Raw genomic sequence first — 15,614 nt, forward strand, 5'->3', positions numbered from 1 at the left:
AAGCAAATTGACATATGTCATGAGTAAAAGAGAGAAAGTCCAAAAGAGAAGATTAGAGAGAAGGTTGCTAGCATTCCCCAATAATTTTCTAATAAAAATAAATAAATGCTTATGTGTCATGACTTAAACGGTTGGATAATTTTAATGGTTCAGATATTTTGAAATGCAGGTAAATGCATGAATGTTAAATGCAAGGCTTGGAATCCATCATTTAACAATGAAGTACCATAAACTTCAAGAGCTACTTCATTTGACTACAATTTCCCCAAATCTGAGCAGAAACACAATCACTCTAAGAAAATATTGAAAGAAAGAAGTTATGCTCTGTGATGAGCTACCCATATTTCCCTTTTTCTTTTTCTGTCTCCTAACGAGGTGGGATACTTTGTTCATTCTTAAAAAAATTATAAGGATCAACCATGAATTTCACACGGACCAGTCTATCCAAATTTCCTTTAAAATACTTGCTTCCATAAACTTTCGCAGTTTCAAATTCCGTATGATTCTGTCGATTGGCGCCAATATCGAGATCCCTATAGTTTTGGAAGGCCTCTCTGGGGCTCTTGGAAACATATAGAGTCGTTCCTTCATACAATTTTCTTACAAACCCAAGGTGTTGTTTGAGGGTTTCAGCCCCTTCTTCCACCCAATACGTCACGTATTGAATCAAAAATAGGTTTCCATCTCTATGAGGAAATGGAGTTTCCCACTCCGGAATCACACTCATTCTTCCACCATAAGGGTTCCATTGCATCAACACTTTGTCCATCTTAAGCATCATTTGCCAAATGGATTCAATTCCTTGTTTTGGAATTGGTTCTTTCACATAATCAGACTTACTTTTGAAGAAATTTGGTGGCCCTTGTGGCCTATTAAGTAGAAAATTTACGGGAGTTCCAATTGGCTGGTCTGCCCAGAATAGAGTAGATTCTACCCAACTCATTTCAAAACAATCTTTCAGTTGCAAACCCAGTTCAGAGAAACTTTCATTCATCAATGGCACAAGCTTGTCCCTTTGTCCCAGAAAGAGACCAACGAATGATACTTCCACAGTCTTCTTGCCCTCGGTACTATTCTTCAGTCGCGTAATTGCTCTGATGAAGATTTCATCAAGCAGCTTTGGTGCTACGTATTGCCACTTATAAATGACATTTAGGGCACCTTTCTCCCAAGTTCTTTTAACGTTGAATACAGTCACATTGGCTGGAACAGGAAGAAGCCTGATCTTCCATGAAAGAATGACCCCAAAGCTTGCTCCGCCACCTCCTCTAATAGCCCAAAAAAGATCCTCTCCCATTGAGTTCCTGTCAAGAATTGTCCCATTCACATTAACAAGTTTAGCATCTTCTATGTTATCCACTGTAAGGCCATATTTTCTCATCATAGGCCCGTACCCGCCACCACTAAAGTGACCACCAATTCCAACAGTTGGACAAGCACCCGCTGGAAACCCATGAACCTTACTTTTATTTGCAATTTCATAATAAAGTTCACCGATAGTAGCCCCAGCCTGAACCCAAGCGCTCTCATCCGCGACATCAATATCAATGGATCGAAGATTAAACATGTCAAGAATGATAAAGGGGACATCGGATACGTATGATAAGCCCTCATAATCATGGCCACCACTTCGGGTTCGAATCTGCAACCCGTGTTGTTTCGCACAAATCACAGTTGCTTGGACATGAGATTCATGCAGTGCCGTGACAATAGCCAATGGTTTTGGAGTTGCAAGTGTAGAATATCTGCTGTTCCTAATGTATCCCAACAAAACAGATTGAAATGAGGTATTCTCATGGGTGTAAATGGCTTCAAAGATTGGGTAGGCAGATTGAGGTTGTTTGGGAAGGCATTGGAGGAAGCCAGTGAGAACTGGATCTGAAGTTGTCCATGACACTAAAAGCGAAAGGACTGAGAGAACGAAGAGTACTCGTACCTTCATTTTTTTTTTCGTCGTATTTGCAATGAAGCGATTGCCCCGGAATATGTATTTTTTAGCGACTGGTTAGTTCTTCCTAATTAAGACCACCCTGACCAAGTAATTAGGGTAACACAATAAAGTTGAAAAGTAACGATTGGATTTCTTGCCAAATCGGATGGCGAGTACATTTATTTCTTTCTGCGAATCTATTTGATTTCTTGCCGTACCTTAAACATAACATTTCCGCTAAATAAATTATATCAGAGTTAATTACTTGAATTCTCATTCTGATTTTTAGGTAACTTCGAAATAGATCGTATACTGTTTTTGGAATTAGATCGTAAACACCAACACCCTTAAGGTTTTTGGCTTTTTCACAAAACTCCCTGAGGTTTTAGAAATTACACGAACATGTTCTGAGACTGTAAATTGTTTTCACACAAAACACTTTTAATTTCATTGATTTTTCATCCAAAGATTGATGATTTTATACAAAAAATTCTCCAAATGACAAAGTAAGACTTTGAGATTAGATTGCATAAAACCAACAAAATGAGAGAAATTGTACCAATTACAAACTTTGAACCCAAAAACCAATTGTGAAGAAGACAAATGGTGGGCATTTCGGCTTCTTCTGGAAATAAATGCGGTACTACAACTCAAAAGAAGAAGGCAACAGTTCAATTTACATTTCAATTTATTGATTACATATGATCCAAAAGTAACTTTCCAATTTTCCCGAGAAATAAAATATTTAAGAAAAATGTATTTTACTTTCTAATACACGTTTATTAAGTTTCCAAAATTGCATTTAAAATACTTGCTTCCATAAAGTTTGGCACCAATATCAAGATCCTTGTAGTTTTGGAAGGCCTCTTTTGGACTCTTGGAGACCAATGGAGTCATTCCTTCGTACAACTTTCTTGAAAAGTTGAGGTATTTGTTGGTGGTCTCGGTTCCTTCGTCATCCCATAACACAAAGTAATGAAGCATATATGCTTAACAAATATGATTAATGAAAATAGGTTTCATGTGTTGTATTCTGTTTGGAGACTTTGTATTTCATGAATAATCTTCGTCTAGTAGAAGAGGAGGCTTATTTTTTTAAGAATTAAATATCTGTCACAACGAACCTACACGTCGGCATAGAAGTAAAATCCGGAAAATTCATGGCTCTCTCTCTCTCTAAAGTGGTGGAATACTTTGTTCATGCTTGAAAAAATCCTGAGGATCAACCATTGTTTTTACTTGTACCAATCTATCAAAGTTATATTTAAAATACTTCCTTCCATAAAGTCTAGCCTTGTGAAAGTTTGTGTGGTTGCGCAGGTTGGTTCCAATGTCTAGGTCCCTATAGTTTTGCAAGGCCTCTCTTGGGTTCTTGGAGACATAAGGAGCCATACTTTTATACAATTTTCTCGACAATTTAATATAGTGATTGGTGGTCTTAATCCCTTCTTCCATCCAAGATATAAAGTACTGAACCGAATATAGGTTTCCAGCTCTATGAGGGAATGGAGTTGCTGATTCAGAAATCTCACTCATCCTTCCACCGTAGGGGTTCAATTGCATCCACACCTTCTCTATTTTAATCAGCTTCTTCCATATGGATTTGAAACCATGTTTTGGAATTGGTTCTTTCACGTAGTCAGACTTGCTCTTGAAGAAGATTGCTGGCGCCTTTGGCCTAGAAAGTAGAACATCTATTGGAGTTCCAATTGGGCAAGCAGCCATGAACACAGTTGATTCTATCCAACGCATTTCAAAGCAATCTTTTTGTTGTAAACCCAATTCAGGGAAACGCTCATTTACCAATGGAACAAGCTTGTCACTTTGTCCCAAAAACTGACCAGTGAATAATACTTGCACTGTCTTCTTCCCCTCTTGGCTACTATTCTTGACTTGTATACCTACTCTAATGAAGATGTCTTCAGGGAGCTTAGGTGCAACGTATTGCCATCGATGGAGCACATCGGTAGCGCCTTCTTCCAAGGTCCTTCCAACATTGAACATGGTCACTTTAGGTGGAACTCGAATCAACTTGATCTTCCATGAAAGAATGACTCCAAAGCTGGCTCCACCACCACCTCTAATGGCCCAAAAAAGATCTTCTCCCATTGTATTTCTATCAAGGATTATACCATTCACATTCACTAGTTTAGCATCTTCAACGTTATCCACTGTTAGACCATATTTTCTCATAAGTGGACCATACCCACCACCACTAAAGTGGCCACCAATACCAACACTTGGACAAGATCCAGCTGCAAACCCATGAACCTTACTTTTCTGTCCAATGGCATAGTAAAGTTCACCAATAGTAGCCCCAGCTTGAACCCAAGCACTCTCATCTTCAAGATTCATATCAACAGATCGAAGATTGAACATGTCAAGAACAACAAAGGGAAGATCCGATACGTACGATAAGCCCTCATAATCATGGCCACCACTTCGGATCCTAATTTGCAACCCGTGTCGTTTTGCGCAAATGATGGTTGCTTGGACATGGGATTCTTGCTTGGGTGCTACAATAGCCAAAGGTTTTGGAGTTGTAGGTGTAAAGTATCTGCGGTTTTTAATGAGTGATAACAACACATGGGGAAATGAGGTGTTTTGAGGGGTGTAAATTGGAGGGTTGGACTGAGATGTTTCTCCAAGGCATTGAATGAAGTCATTGAGAACTTGTTGAGATTTTTTGGGAAGAAATTTGAGGGAGACATTGAAAGCACTTGTCCATGATGTTGGTATCGTCTTTATTGGTGGATCAAGACTAGCACAGAAAGGAATGATAGAATGAACCTTACTGCAGAGCAAGAGGGATGAGACAATGAAGGGTATTATTGCAGCGCTTGGTTCCTTCATCGTTTTTGGAATTTCTGCAACTCCAATATATTTTGATCTCAATCAACAACAATTGCTCCTATGGAGTAAGCTTTATTCAGAATAATAAAACCAGAATTAATTAGTCCAGAACTTGCAACGTTAAAATTAATTGGTTGGAAACTTGCAACATCATAATTAACTCATCGGTTGAAGAACAAAGAAAACAGGTTCAAGGATATTGAGAAATTGCAACGTAATAATATATATATATATATATATATATATATACACATATTCAAGCAACTTATATGTGCAAAAAATTAGCTAGGGTGTTTTATATTGGAGAATCAGTGTGTAAGTACCACAATTCCTTCCCAGTCCAAAAATGAAATTTGTTGTATGATTCAAACTCCCAAATATTAAGAAAATATTACATTTATTGGATAAATGGTAGTTTGTTCTTGAGATCAACATCTTGTTAATTGGAATGCAAATATTGGAGTTAAGTAGATGAACACGTATCAATGAATTAGGGAAGGAACATATAAGGACATGGAAAATAGAGACAGCAGATCCAGACTCGTCAGATCAAGCTCAAGCAAAGTCTTCTCTTTCTATTTTTTTCCCTATAAATTTCAGATTGAAATATTACTTACGTATCTATCATGGGCAGCAGATTTTGATATTATGCAATTCCAAATTTCAATTCAAGGACATCTGGTTTAAAAAAAAACACAGAGTACTTAACCAGGAGCATTTCTGACGACCAAACGGTAACAAAATAATGTAATTTAAAATGTTTTTTTGGGAGACACCACTAACAACTCTGAAATATTAGTCAGAATCAGACGATGTCCTTTCGTGTCAACTCTCACTCAATTCTTATAATTGTTTTTATATACTTGTGACATATTTACTAATCCGTAATTGGATTAGGAGGAATTGAATTGAGGAGGAGTTGGATGGAGGAGAATTAGATTCCGGATTCCTATTGAAATTGTTTACTAAACCATATGGATTGAGGGGAGTAAAATTTCGGATTCCTATTGAAGTTGTTTACTAAATCATATGGAATTTGACAGGACCCGCCCCAAATTTTCCGAAACCCGAGACGAATCCTGTGGGAATCCCGGCATCACACCAGTGCCGGGCTCACCCACTAAAATTATAACCTCTTTTCCCAAAAAGGAATAAGGACATGAGACTTTCTACTGAAATTTCGGCAGAGTTTCCCCTATAAATTGAACATTCCCCAAGTTTCAACCTGCACAAAATTCACAATTTAATATCCCAACAAGCATCATGCACAATATAATTTCATGCAATTCACATAAACGGACTTCGGCCTTCAAATGATTCGAAACAGAACTGCCAGCACTGTTCTTAAATCAATTTAAGGCATTAAACAATGCATATAACAAACTCAAAACTAAATTATGAATGCCTACTGAAATCAACATAAAATAACTTATCCAAATATCCAACATACGAGGTTTTGACCTCCTATCATACTCGCATCTCGTTTTCACCCAAATTTCAGGACCAACGACAAGGTTCGAACCAATCTCAATAAAACAATAAGAGCAAAGTTTAGCCCATGGCTGCACCTAGTAACTATAGGCTACCTACGTACCCTTACTAAGGGATCAAGCCACACATAGTTCTTTCCTAAAACCCTTCTACTTTAAATCACAAATAACCAATCACAATCTCACATACCTCCCCATCTGCCGAATATACCAACGCCATGTATGGGGTCTGTCAACACACCGGTTACTCCTACGACACGTACGACTTCAACACAATATCACATATCTCCCTATATGCCGAATATACCAACGCCACGTATGGGGTATGTCAACACGCTGACTAATCCTACGACATGTGCGACCTCAACACAATATCACATATCTCCTTATATGTCAGATATACCAACGCCCCGTATGGGGTCTGTCAACACGCATGCTACTCCTACGACACGTGCGACCTCAACACAATATCACATATCTCCCCATACGTCGAATATACCAACGCCACGTATAGGGTCTGTAAACACGTATGCTACTCCTACGACACTACGACCTCAACACAATATCACATACCTCCCCATACGCCGGATATACCAACGTCACGTATGGGGTTTGTCAACACGTCGGCTACTCCTACGACACGTGCGACCTCAACACAATATCACATATCTCCTCATACGCCGGATACACCAACGCCACGTATGAGGTTTGTCAACACGTCGACTACTCCTACGGCACGTGCGACCTCAACACAATATCACATATATCCCCATACGCGCCACGTATGGGGTCTGTCAACACGCCGACTACTCCTACGACACATGCGACCTCAACACAATATCACAAAATCCCTCCATATGTTGGTACTACTACCATCTTCGCATATGGGGTCTGTCTGCATGCCGGATAATCCTACGACAGGTGGGACCTCACAATCATAAGGTGGTACTTAGGGTAGTGCGTATAGCACTTCAAACTGACATTCTAAACTTTTTTTATACTTTTACAATTACATATAAATATAAATTAAATCTAATATTGTATAAACCTCAACTAATATAGCATCTGATAAACCCCCCATTAAAAATCATCAATTAATATCCTAAACCCACAATATCCACATAACTTGACTATCGATCAAGACTTGTCTCTACGGTCATTCTAACCCTCATGGGAAGGTAGAACTATCTCAAAAGTCTCACAGTTAACCCAGCGTCAAACTACCCAACCTTGGTCAAGCGGGCCCGCGGGGTCTACGACCTCCAAATTATGATATGACAGTTCTTATAGGTTCTACAAGGTTTAGGACACACGTCCTGCAAGTTTAGTCCAGATCGGACCGTCGGATAGCTCACGATCACATGATCGGACGATTACTATAAACCTAACCCTAGGTTTGGCATTTTTGGAGTATCCGGGACTCCGTTTTACGATCCGTCAAATCCTAAACGATTCTAAGGATGTCTAGATTAACATATTATAAACTCAGGACCATCCAACGGTCCAAACCTGGCAAACCGGATAACGTGCAATATGTGATATCCATTTGGGACTCTAACGGTATCCAAATTGGGATCCGAGCACACCTACACAGTCGTGACCACCTGAGGATCCCATTGGGACAAAAATACCCCTCCGCTACAGTGCCTACGCGCCGCCACAGCTGGCAGCGCATGGGTATCCAAAGTGATAATTCATCACCGGAAAAACTCCGAATCATGACTCAAGATTCCTACCCTAGGTAAAACACCCTATTTGGAACCACTTTTGTTCTTGGACCTACCCCAAAAAATGACCGAAAGTGGCCGAAATCTCATCCCAAATTCTGGCCAAAATTCAATTCGAAGATCAGACATCCTACGCTCAAAATCGATGCAATCCTACCCCAACCATTAGCTAGATCATGAAAAATATGCGAGAAAGCATACCTCAATCACCAGAAACGGTGGCCGGAGGAGGGAGAACGAGCGGCTGGAAGTTTCCTCAAAACCGGCCGCTTTCTACAAAATCCGGCGGTATCGCTGCCGGCTAGCGTCGGAGAACCGGTGGGGAGGACGGCGGAGCCAAGCCCATCATTTTGGGACTGGTCCCGCCCAATGGTGGCTGGACGTGGCGGTGGCAGCCGGCGGAATGGGCGGCTGCTACAGTCGGGAAGGGTTTCGTGACAAAGGAGAGAGAGAGAGAGAGAGAGAGAGAGAGAGAGAGAGAAAACCGGATTTTTATCAAACTCTTTTTAGCCAAAATTACGGTTATGTCACTGAGGGTATTTTGATCGTATCTCTCTTGTTACAACTCCAATTCGAGCCCACTACGTGTCTATGGACTCATCTCGGTACCACCTACGCAACCAAACCACTTGTTGTACAAAAATCCTTCCGGATAAGGAAATGACCAAATTTTCCCTACCCCAAGATTAAATTCGTAATTTCAATTAAATAATTTCAATAGGGGATTAAATTTGGAGTCGAGGGGAGTTGTACTAATTACTAAAATTTCCTCGTCGTTTGATTAAAGTAGATGACAAATTTAGAATTTTGAAAATGCGTGCAGATATAATGGGTAAAAAAGATGAATTCCTAATGAGTTAGTTCTCTAGAAATTAGAATACTACCTTTCACCCAAGAATTGAACTTCTCCAAAATCAGGAATTCAATTCGTAATTTTGTGTGGGCCCCACTTATTTTTCAATTCCTTGATGTGAAGTAAACGCAGGAATCCTCCACATGTGGAATTCAATTCTTGATTAGTAAACACACCATTAGTTATAAATTTGTGGCCATATTCATTCTGAAATGAGATGTGGTGCTTTGAGATGCAAAGAACATGCGTTTTTTCTTCTAGCAAATTCTGACAAGTAAGAGGGAAGGATGTAGAAATGTAAATGTTAGGGTGATTAGGCGGCCAAATAGTTGAAAATCACGCCAAACTTTAGTCAGTTTTTTAAAAGTAAGGGGGGTGTATTCAATTAGGATTGTATACGATTTTGAAAGATTTTTTTTAAGTGACAGATTTTCTGGAATTGTATAACTCCTATAGGTTTTATCCGGATTTTTTAATAAACTTGTATAGGCTTTTATTATAGACTTCCATACTTTGGTATGAACTTTTGTTGTAGATTCTGATATATTTGCATAGACTTCCCAATACTATTTTCTTTTATCACTCTTTCTTCCCAACACTATTTTCTTTAAACTATCTTGACCTACCCACTAGTAGACCATCCCTTTTTTTTTTCTTCTCCAAATTCTTCCTCTACTTGTGTGCACAACAATGAATTTTCCTTTGAAAATTCCATGAGTTGGAAACTTTCATACCTAAACTATGAATTTCCTTATGAAATTTCCATGATTTAAAAATTTCCCTATGATTTTGTACACAAATGGCAAACTCTTCGTCCAAAAATTCAATTAAACAATGAATTTCCCTTTGAAATTTCCACGAGTTGGAAATTTCCCTTTGATTTTGTTCACGAATAGCAAACTCTTCGTCCAAAAATTCAATTAAAAAAAAAACCCCCCCTTTGTCCAAAAAGCAAGGGCCCTATCATCTGGTAGTGTTATGGGTGATGGAAATATATCTCTACCTTCTGCGGTCTTGACGTTTTTAGGGGAACTTATCGGAGATCGAGAAATCTCTAGCCGAGCTTTCCTCCCAGCAACTCCAAATGGTTGATTTGAAGAAATCACTAATGGAGGAGCTTTGCTTAACCTACAAATTCTCCAAACTCCAACATTTAATTAAATCCTTCCAAATCTATCTCCTTTTGAATACAGGTAAATTTATTTAGACTTTTTCCAAGTCCTAATTGAATATACCCACATTTAAATGGATATTTTAAAAGTTCAAACAAGTCTAGATTGAATACACTCAAATTGTTATAGACTTTTCAAAAGTTTGTATAAATTCAAATTGAATACACCCGGATTTTTAAAATCTTTTTAAACGCTCTAGAATCCTAATTGAATACAACCTCCTAACTTTTTAGATACAATTAGACTTTTAAATACTTTTTAAAAGTCACAATTGAATACCACTATACTTTTATAAACTCTTTAAACATCTAAATTGAATACCTCCTAACTTTTAAGTTATACACCCCCTTAACGAGAGAGGGAAATTAAAATGATGGAGAAATTTTTTTAATTATAAATTTAGAAACTTCATGACAACTTTAAGTGTTGATTCCAATGTAAATTAGTACTTTTTAAAATCAGTATTAATTATCATATTCAATCTTAATCGTCCAAATCTCTTTAAATCCAATGGTTAATAAGGTGAGTTATAATGTGTGTGGAAAATGTGTGTTTTTCGATCCTGATCCTAAGAAAATATTACATTTATTGTATAAATAATAGTTTGTTTTTGATATCTACATCTTATTAATTAGAATGCATATATTGAAATTAAGTAGATGAACTCGTGCCAGGAAATTAGAAAAGGAATATACAAGAAGGAGAAGAAAATGGAGAGAGCAGATGTGGACTAGTCAGATCAAGCTAAAGCAAAGTCTTCTCTTTCTATGTTTTTCAAGGGAAGAAAATAAGCCATGCAAGGTAGCAAATTTATGTTTAACATATGGGCACATTTTGCACATTTGGCAGTATTGCGATTCAATTATTAGTAGATTTACTTGGAATATTTATTAATAACAAAGTGATTAAATTAAGAGCAATGTCAAAATGATCGCGTATGATTATTGACATAGAATCCCTTAAAGGAAGGCACACAAGTACAGGTTCTTCCCTTCCCGTTTTATTGATACCAACTTCAACTTGCCTACTATGACAATGAGAGCAATACATCAATAAAAGTCGACCAAAAATTGTCAAAATATACCAACAATAAAAAAAATAAAAAATGTAATATTTCATTTAGAAACTACAAGATCCCCTTGGAATATTACTTACGTATCTGTCATGGGCAGCCGATTTTGATATTATGCAATTCCAAATTTCAATTCAAGGACATCTAGTAAAAAAAACTCTGAAATATTAGTCAGAACCAAACGATCTCCTTTCATCTCAACTCTCGCTCAATTCTCATAACTATTTTTATGCCTAGTTACAAGTTTGTGGCCAGATTCATTCTGAAATGCGATGTGGTGCTTTGAGATGCAAAGAACATGCGTTTTTTCTTCTAGCAAATTCCGACAAGTAAGAGGGAAGGAATGTAAATGTTAGGGGAGGATCATAACTGGATACCACGAAATTTTTAACTACTTTTAAAAAGTCACAATTGAATACTATTATACTTTTATAAACTCTTTAAAAATCTAAATTCAATACCTCTTAACTTTTAAACTGTCATTAAAAGTTTAAATTGGATACACCTCCTTAACAAGAGAAGGAAATTAAAATGATAAAGAAATTTTTTTTAATTATAAAATATAGAAACATTCATGACAGCTTTAAGTGTTGATTCCAATGTAAATTAATACTTTTTAAAATCAGTATTAAATATCATATTCAATCTTAATCGGCCAATCTTTAAATCTAATGGTTAATAAGGTGTGTCATAATGTGTGTCCTGATCCTGATCTTAAGAAAATATTACATTTATTGCATAAATGATAGTTTGTTCTTGAGATCCACATCTTATTAATTGGAATGCATATATTGGAGATAAGTAGATGAGCGTGTATCAAGAAATTAGAAAAGCAGATTTGGACTCGTCAGATCAAGCTAAAGCAAAGTCTTCTCTTGACGTATCCAATTCAAAGTGATTAGATTAAGAGAAATGTCAAAACGATCAATCCCCCCTCCCCCCACCCCCGCCACCCTTCTTTTTTTTTTTTTTTCTTTTTTTTTCTTACTTCTAACTTCCTAACCTGATTGGAAGCGAGCCGGCGGTCGGCGTCCCGTACCTTTAAAAGCCCGCCAGCTAGCATTTGGAATCACAAGAATAGCGAACTGCGGCGAGCCTTTTATGATACCAACTTAAACTTGGCTGCTATGATAATGAGAGCAATGCATCAATAAAAGTCGACCAAAAATAGTCAAAATATACCAGAGAGAGAAAAAAAAATGTAATATTTCATTTAGAAATATGCATTGGCTACAAGATCCCCTTGGACCACGACTTAAAATTGAGGCAAAAGCCAACACAATTCATCCATCCCTACTTTAACAGCCCACAGTTACTTTTTTTTTGGGTGAAGAGCCCACGTACTCATCATTTTTTATTGTTAAAGAATCATTCTCAAAACACAAATGACATTAACTTGCATATTAGTACGTAATCTCAAGTTTGGGGGGAAAAAAAAATCAGTCTCAAAACAAAATCTCAAGCAATTACTAAATCAAGTCAATTTTTGGATCAAACCAAAGACAAATTAAAAAAAATTCAACCGGATAATATAGTTCCAAAACTCATTGAAAAGACAAAGGAAAATATAAGAAAGTTTCACTACGTACGTATCCATGGGGTGCACTGGTTTTGAAATCCACCTTGATGCATAAGGCTCAGGGCCAATTTGGCATTAAAAATAAAAAAAATAAAGTTTCCATTAAAAATAAATATATTGTCAATAATATGGTCATAACAAAAATATATCAAAGGAGAAACAAAAGTTCGACCAACCAAACTCATGACCATTCAAGAATGTACAAAGATTTTCAATCAAAGCTACTAGATAGAGAGTAAAACCCGAATAGGAAGCAATAAATATATAAAATAACGTATGCAAAGCCGGTACAGAAAGAAAGCAGCTGATTAAAAGTAAACAAAATACAATAACAATTAAAGTTTTTAGGCAACACAAGGCGATAATAATTTTCAAAATCACAACAAAATTTAAAGCAAACCAAATGAATTGCTTACAATTTTAAATAATAAGTTATTTTCTCATAGGTTACCAAAAGGGTTGGGCTTCCCAAATTTTTTTAAAAATCATTCATCACCCTAAATAAGCAATGCTAAACATGTACTCAATTATATCCATGGTGACCTAATTACGTATTCTGTGTCTGTGGTAAATCACTATGGGTAGAAATGGCTGCATCCTCCATCCACCACTACTATTATTCAACGAGTACACAAACGTGTCAGGCATGTATTGATTCTGTTAATAGAATTCTTAGTCTGAGGTTAAGCTTATCTGAAATCAGTGTGCGCACTAGACAAAAAATCTCATCTTCCTTAATTTCTCCATCTCTTTCCTTTGAATACAAGTCATAGACGAATAAATACCATGCGAAAAAATAAGTAGATATTCAAAGTTAGGTGCTTTGGTTTCATTATAAATACTGCAAGGTTTTGTTCAATTTGTCACACTGCCAAGAATATTGAAACTAAGAAAGCCAAAACCCCCCACAAATTATGACAATGAAGTTTCCAAACTCTCTACTAGCGCTGCTCATCCTCTCAATCCTTTCATCACTCTCAGTATCATGGGCAACTTCAGAGCCAGTTCCCATTAATGGCTTTCTCCAATGCCTTCCAAAACAGTTTCATTCTGGCCGCCCAATCCTTGAAGTCGTTTACACCCCTCAAAACACCTCTTTTCGATCCGTTTTGATGGCGCGCATTAAAAACCTCAGATTTTCAAGCCCTACAACTCCAAAACCTCTGGCCATTGTAGCAGCCAAGCACGAATCTCATGTGCAGGCAACTATTGTTTGTGCAAAACAACATGGATTGCAAATTAGAATCCGAAGTGGTGGCCATGACTATGAGGGTCTATCGTACGTATCGCATGTCCCCTTTGTCGTTCTGGACATGTTTCATTTCCAATCCGTTGATGTTAATGTCAAGGATGAGAGCGCTTGGGTTGAGTCCGGAGCTACTCTTGGCAAAATTTATTATAAAATTGCTGAGAAAACCAAGGTTCATGGGTTTCCTGCTGGGGTTTGTCCAACTGTTGGTGCTGGTGGCCACTTTAGTGGTGGAGGCTATGGGAATTTGATGAGAAAATACGGCCTTAGCATCGACAATATCGTCGATGCTAAACTAGTTGATGCAAATGGTAGAATCCTTGATAGAAAGTCTATGGGAGAAGACATTTTCTGGGCCCTTAGAGGAGGTGGAGGAGCTAGCTTTGGAGTCATTCTTTCATGGAAACTCAAGCTTGTTCGAGTTCCAGAAAAAGTGACCGTGTTCAACGTTACAAGGACTTTAGAGCAAGGCGTTATAGATGTCCTTTATAAGTGGCAATTTGTAGCACCCGTGCTCCCTAAAGACCTCTTCCTGAGAGCAAGGCCAGAAATCGATAATAATACTGAGGGCAAGAAGACTGCGGAAGTATCATTCATTGGTCATTTTTTGGGACAAACCGACAAGCTTCTTCCATTGATGAACGAGAGATTCCCTGAATTGGGTTTACGACGAAAAGATTGTCATGAAGTGAGTTGGATTGAATCCGTTGTATTCTGGGATGAATTTCCACTTGGAACCCCAGTAACTATTCTTCTCAACCAGACAGGCACAGCAATACCCTTCTTCAAAGCTAAGTCTGACTATGTGAAGAAACCAATTCCAAAAAAAGTTATAGAATACATGTTTAAGGCGATGCTTGAGATAGGGAATATATGGACCGAATGGAACCCTTATGGTGGAAGAATGAGTGAGATTTCTGCGTCAGCAACTCCATACCCTCACAGAGCTGGAAACCTATATATGATTCAATACTATACGTCGTGGTATCAAGACGAAGGAATTGAGGCCACCAACAGGTACATTCACTTAACAAGAAAGTTGTATGAAAAGATGGCTCCGTTTGTCTCGAGGAACCCGAGAGAGGCCTTCCAAAACTATAGGGATCTCGACATTGGGGCCAATCTGGACAACCAAAGTGACCTTCTAACTGCTAGAGTTTACGGAAGCAAGTATTTTAAAGGTAACTTCGAAAGATTGGTGCGTGTGAAAACCGTGGTTGATCCTCACAACTTTTTCAAGCATGAACAAAGTATCCCACCTATTTAGAGAAAGATTGGAAGGTTTAACAATGAACATGTATGAGTCTGGGTAGTGATCCTAGATAATGCTATTGATGCTTGTAATATTGATTTGATGTATTGGAAAATAAAGCATTGTCTATAATAAGAATAAGCCAACTCGAACTTGATTTGATGCTTGTACAAAAGACTTATTTTTGGGACGTTCATTCATAAAAGGTGACAATGTTCTCAGCAATCAGCCAACAACATCACCTTATCCACACAACCTCTACTATGACGGCTATGCCCGATATTGGGAAAGTAATATGTTATGCGGTTTGTACGTAAGCAGTTAGCTATTACTCAAATTTTGAATTGCTTAACCTAATTACCTAATCCTGTAGAATATTGTTTAACCTAATTCCTTTGTCATTCACGTTTGATATGCATAGGCTTGTTGAAAGAGAC

The 15,614-nt window shown here is 37.7% G+C and overlaps 1 protein-coding gene and 2 pseudogenes across 1 annotated transcript; 1 reads left to right on the forward strand and 2 right to left on the reverse strand.

The window, feature by feature from the left end:
• Nucleotides 1-367: 367 nt before the first annotated feature.
• LOC103325294 (berberine bridge enzyme-like 7 pseudogene) lies at nucleotides 368-1,942 on the reverse strand (annotated as a pseudogene).
• Nucleotides 1,943-3,106: 1,164 nt separating this feature from the next.
• LOC103325295 (berberine bridge enzyme-like 7) lies at nucleotides 3,107-4,783 on the reverse strand. Its single transcript, XM_089047896.1, has 3 exons — nucleotides 4,721-4,783; nucleotides 4,651-4,672; nucleotides 3,107-4,602 (listed from the first exon to the last, which is right to left on the reverse strand). Exons 1-3 carry the CDS (start codon nucleotides 4,781-4,783, stop codon nucleotides 3,107-3,109), a joined length of 1,581 nt encoding a protein of 526 aa, XP_088904022.1.
• An 8,773-nt stretch (nucleotides 4,784-13,556) lies between these two features.
• On the forward strand, nucleotides 13,557-15,352 carry LOC103325378 (berberine bridge enzyme-like 7 pseudogene; annotated as a pseudogene).
• The last annotated feature ends 262 nt before the right edge of the window (nucleotides 15,353-15,614 follow it).

The sequence above is a fragment of the Prunus mume genome, linkage group LG3 (assembly GCF_029339155.1).
Source record: "Prunus mume cultivar Tortuosa linkage group LG3, ASM2933915v1, whole genome shotgun sequence".
NCBI classification, from domain to species: domain Eukaryota; kingdom Viridiplantae; phylum Streptophyta; class Magnoliopsida; order Rosales; family Rosaceae; genus Prunus; species Prunus mume.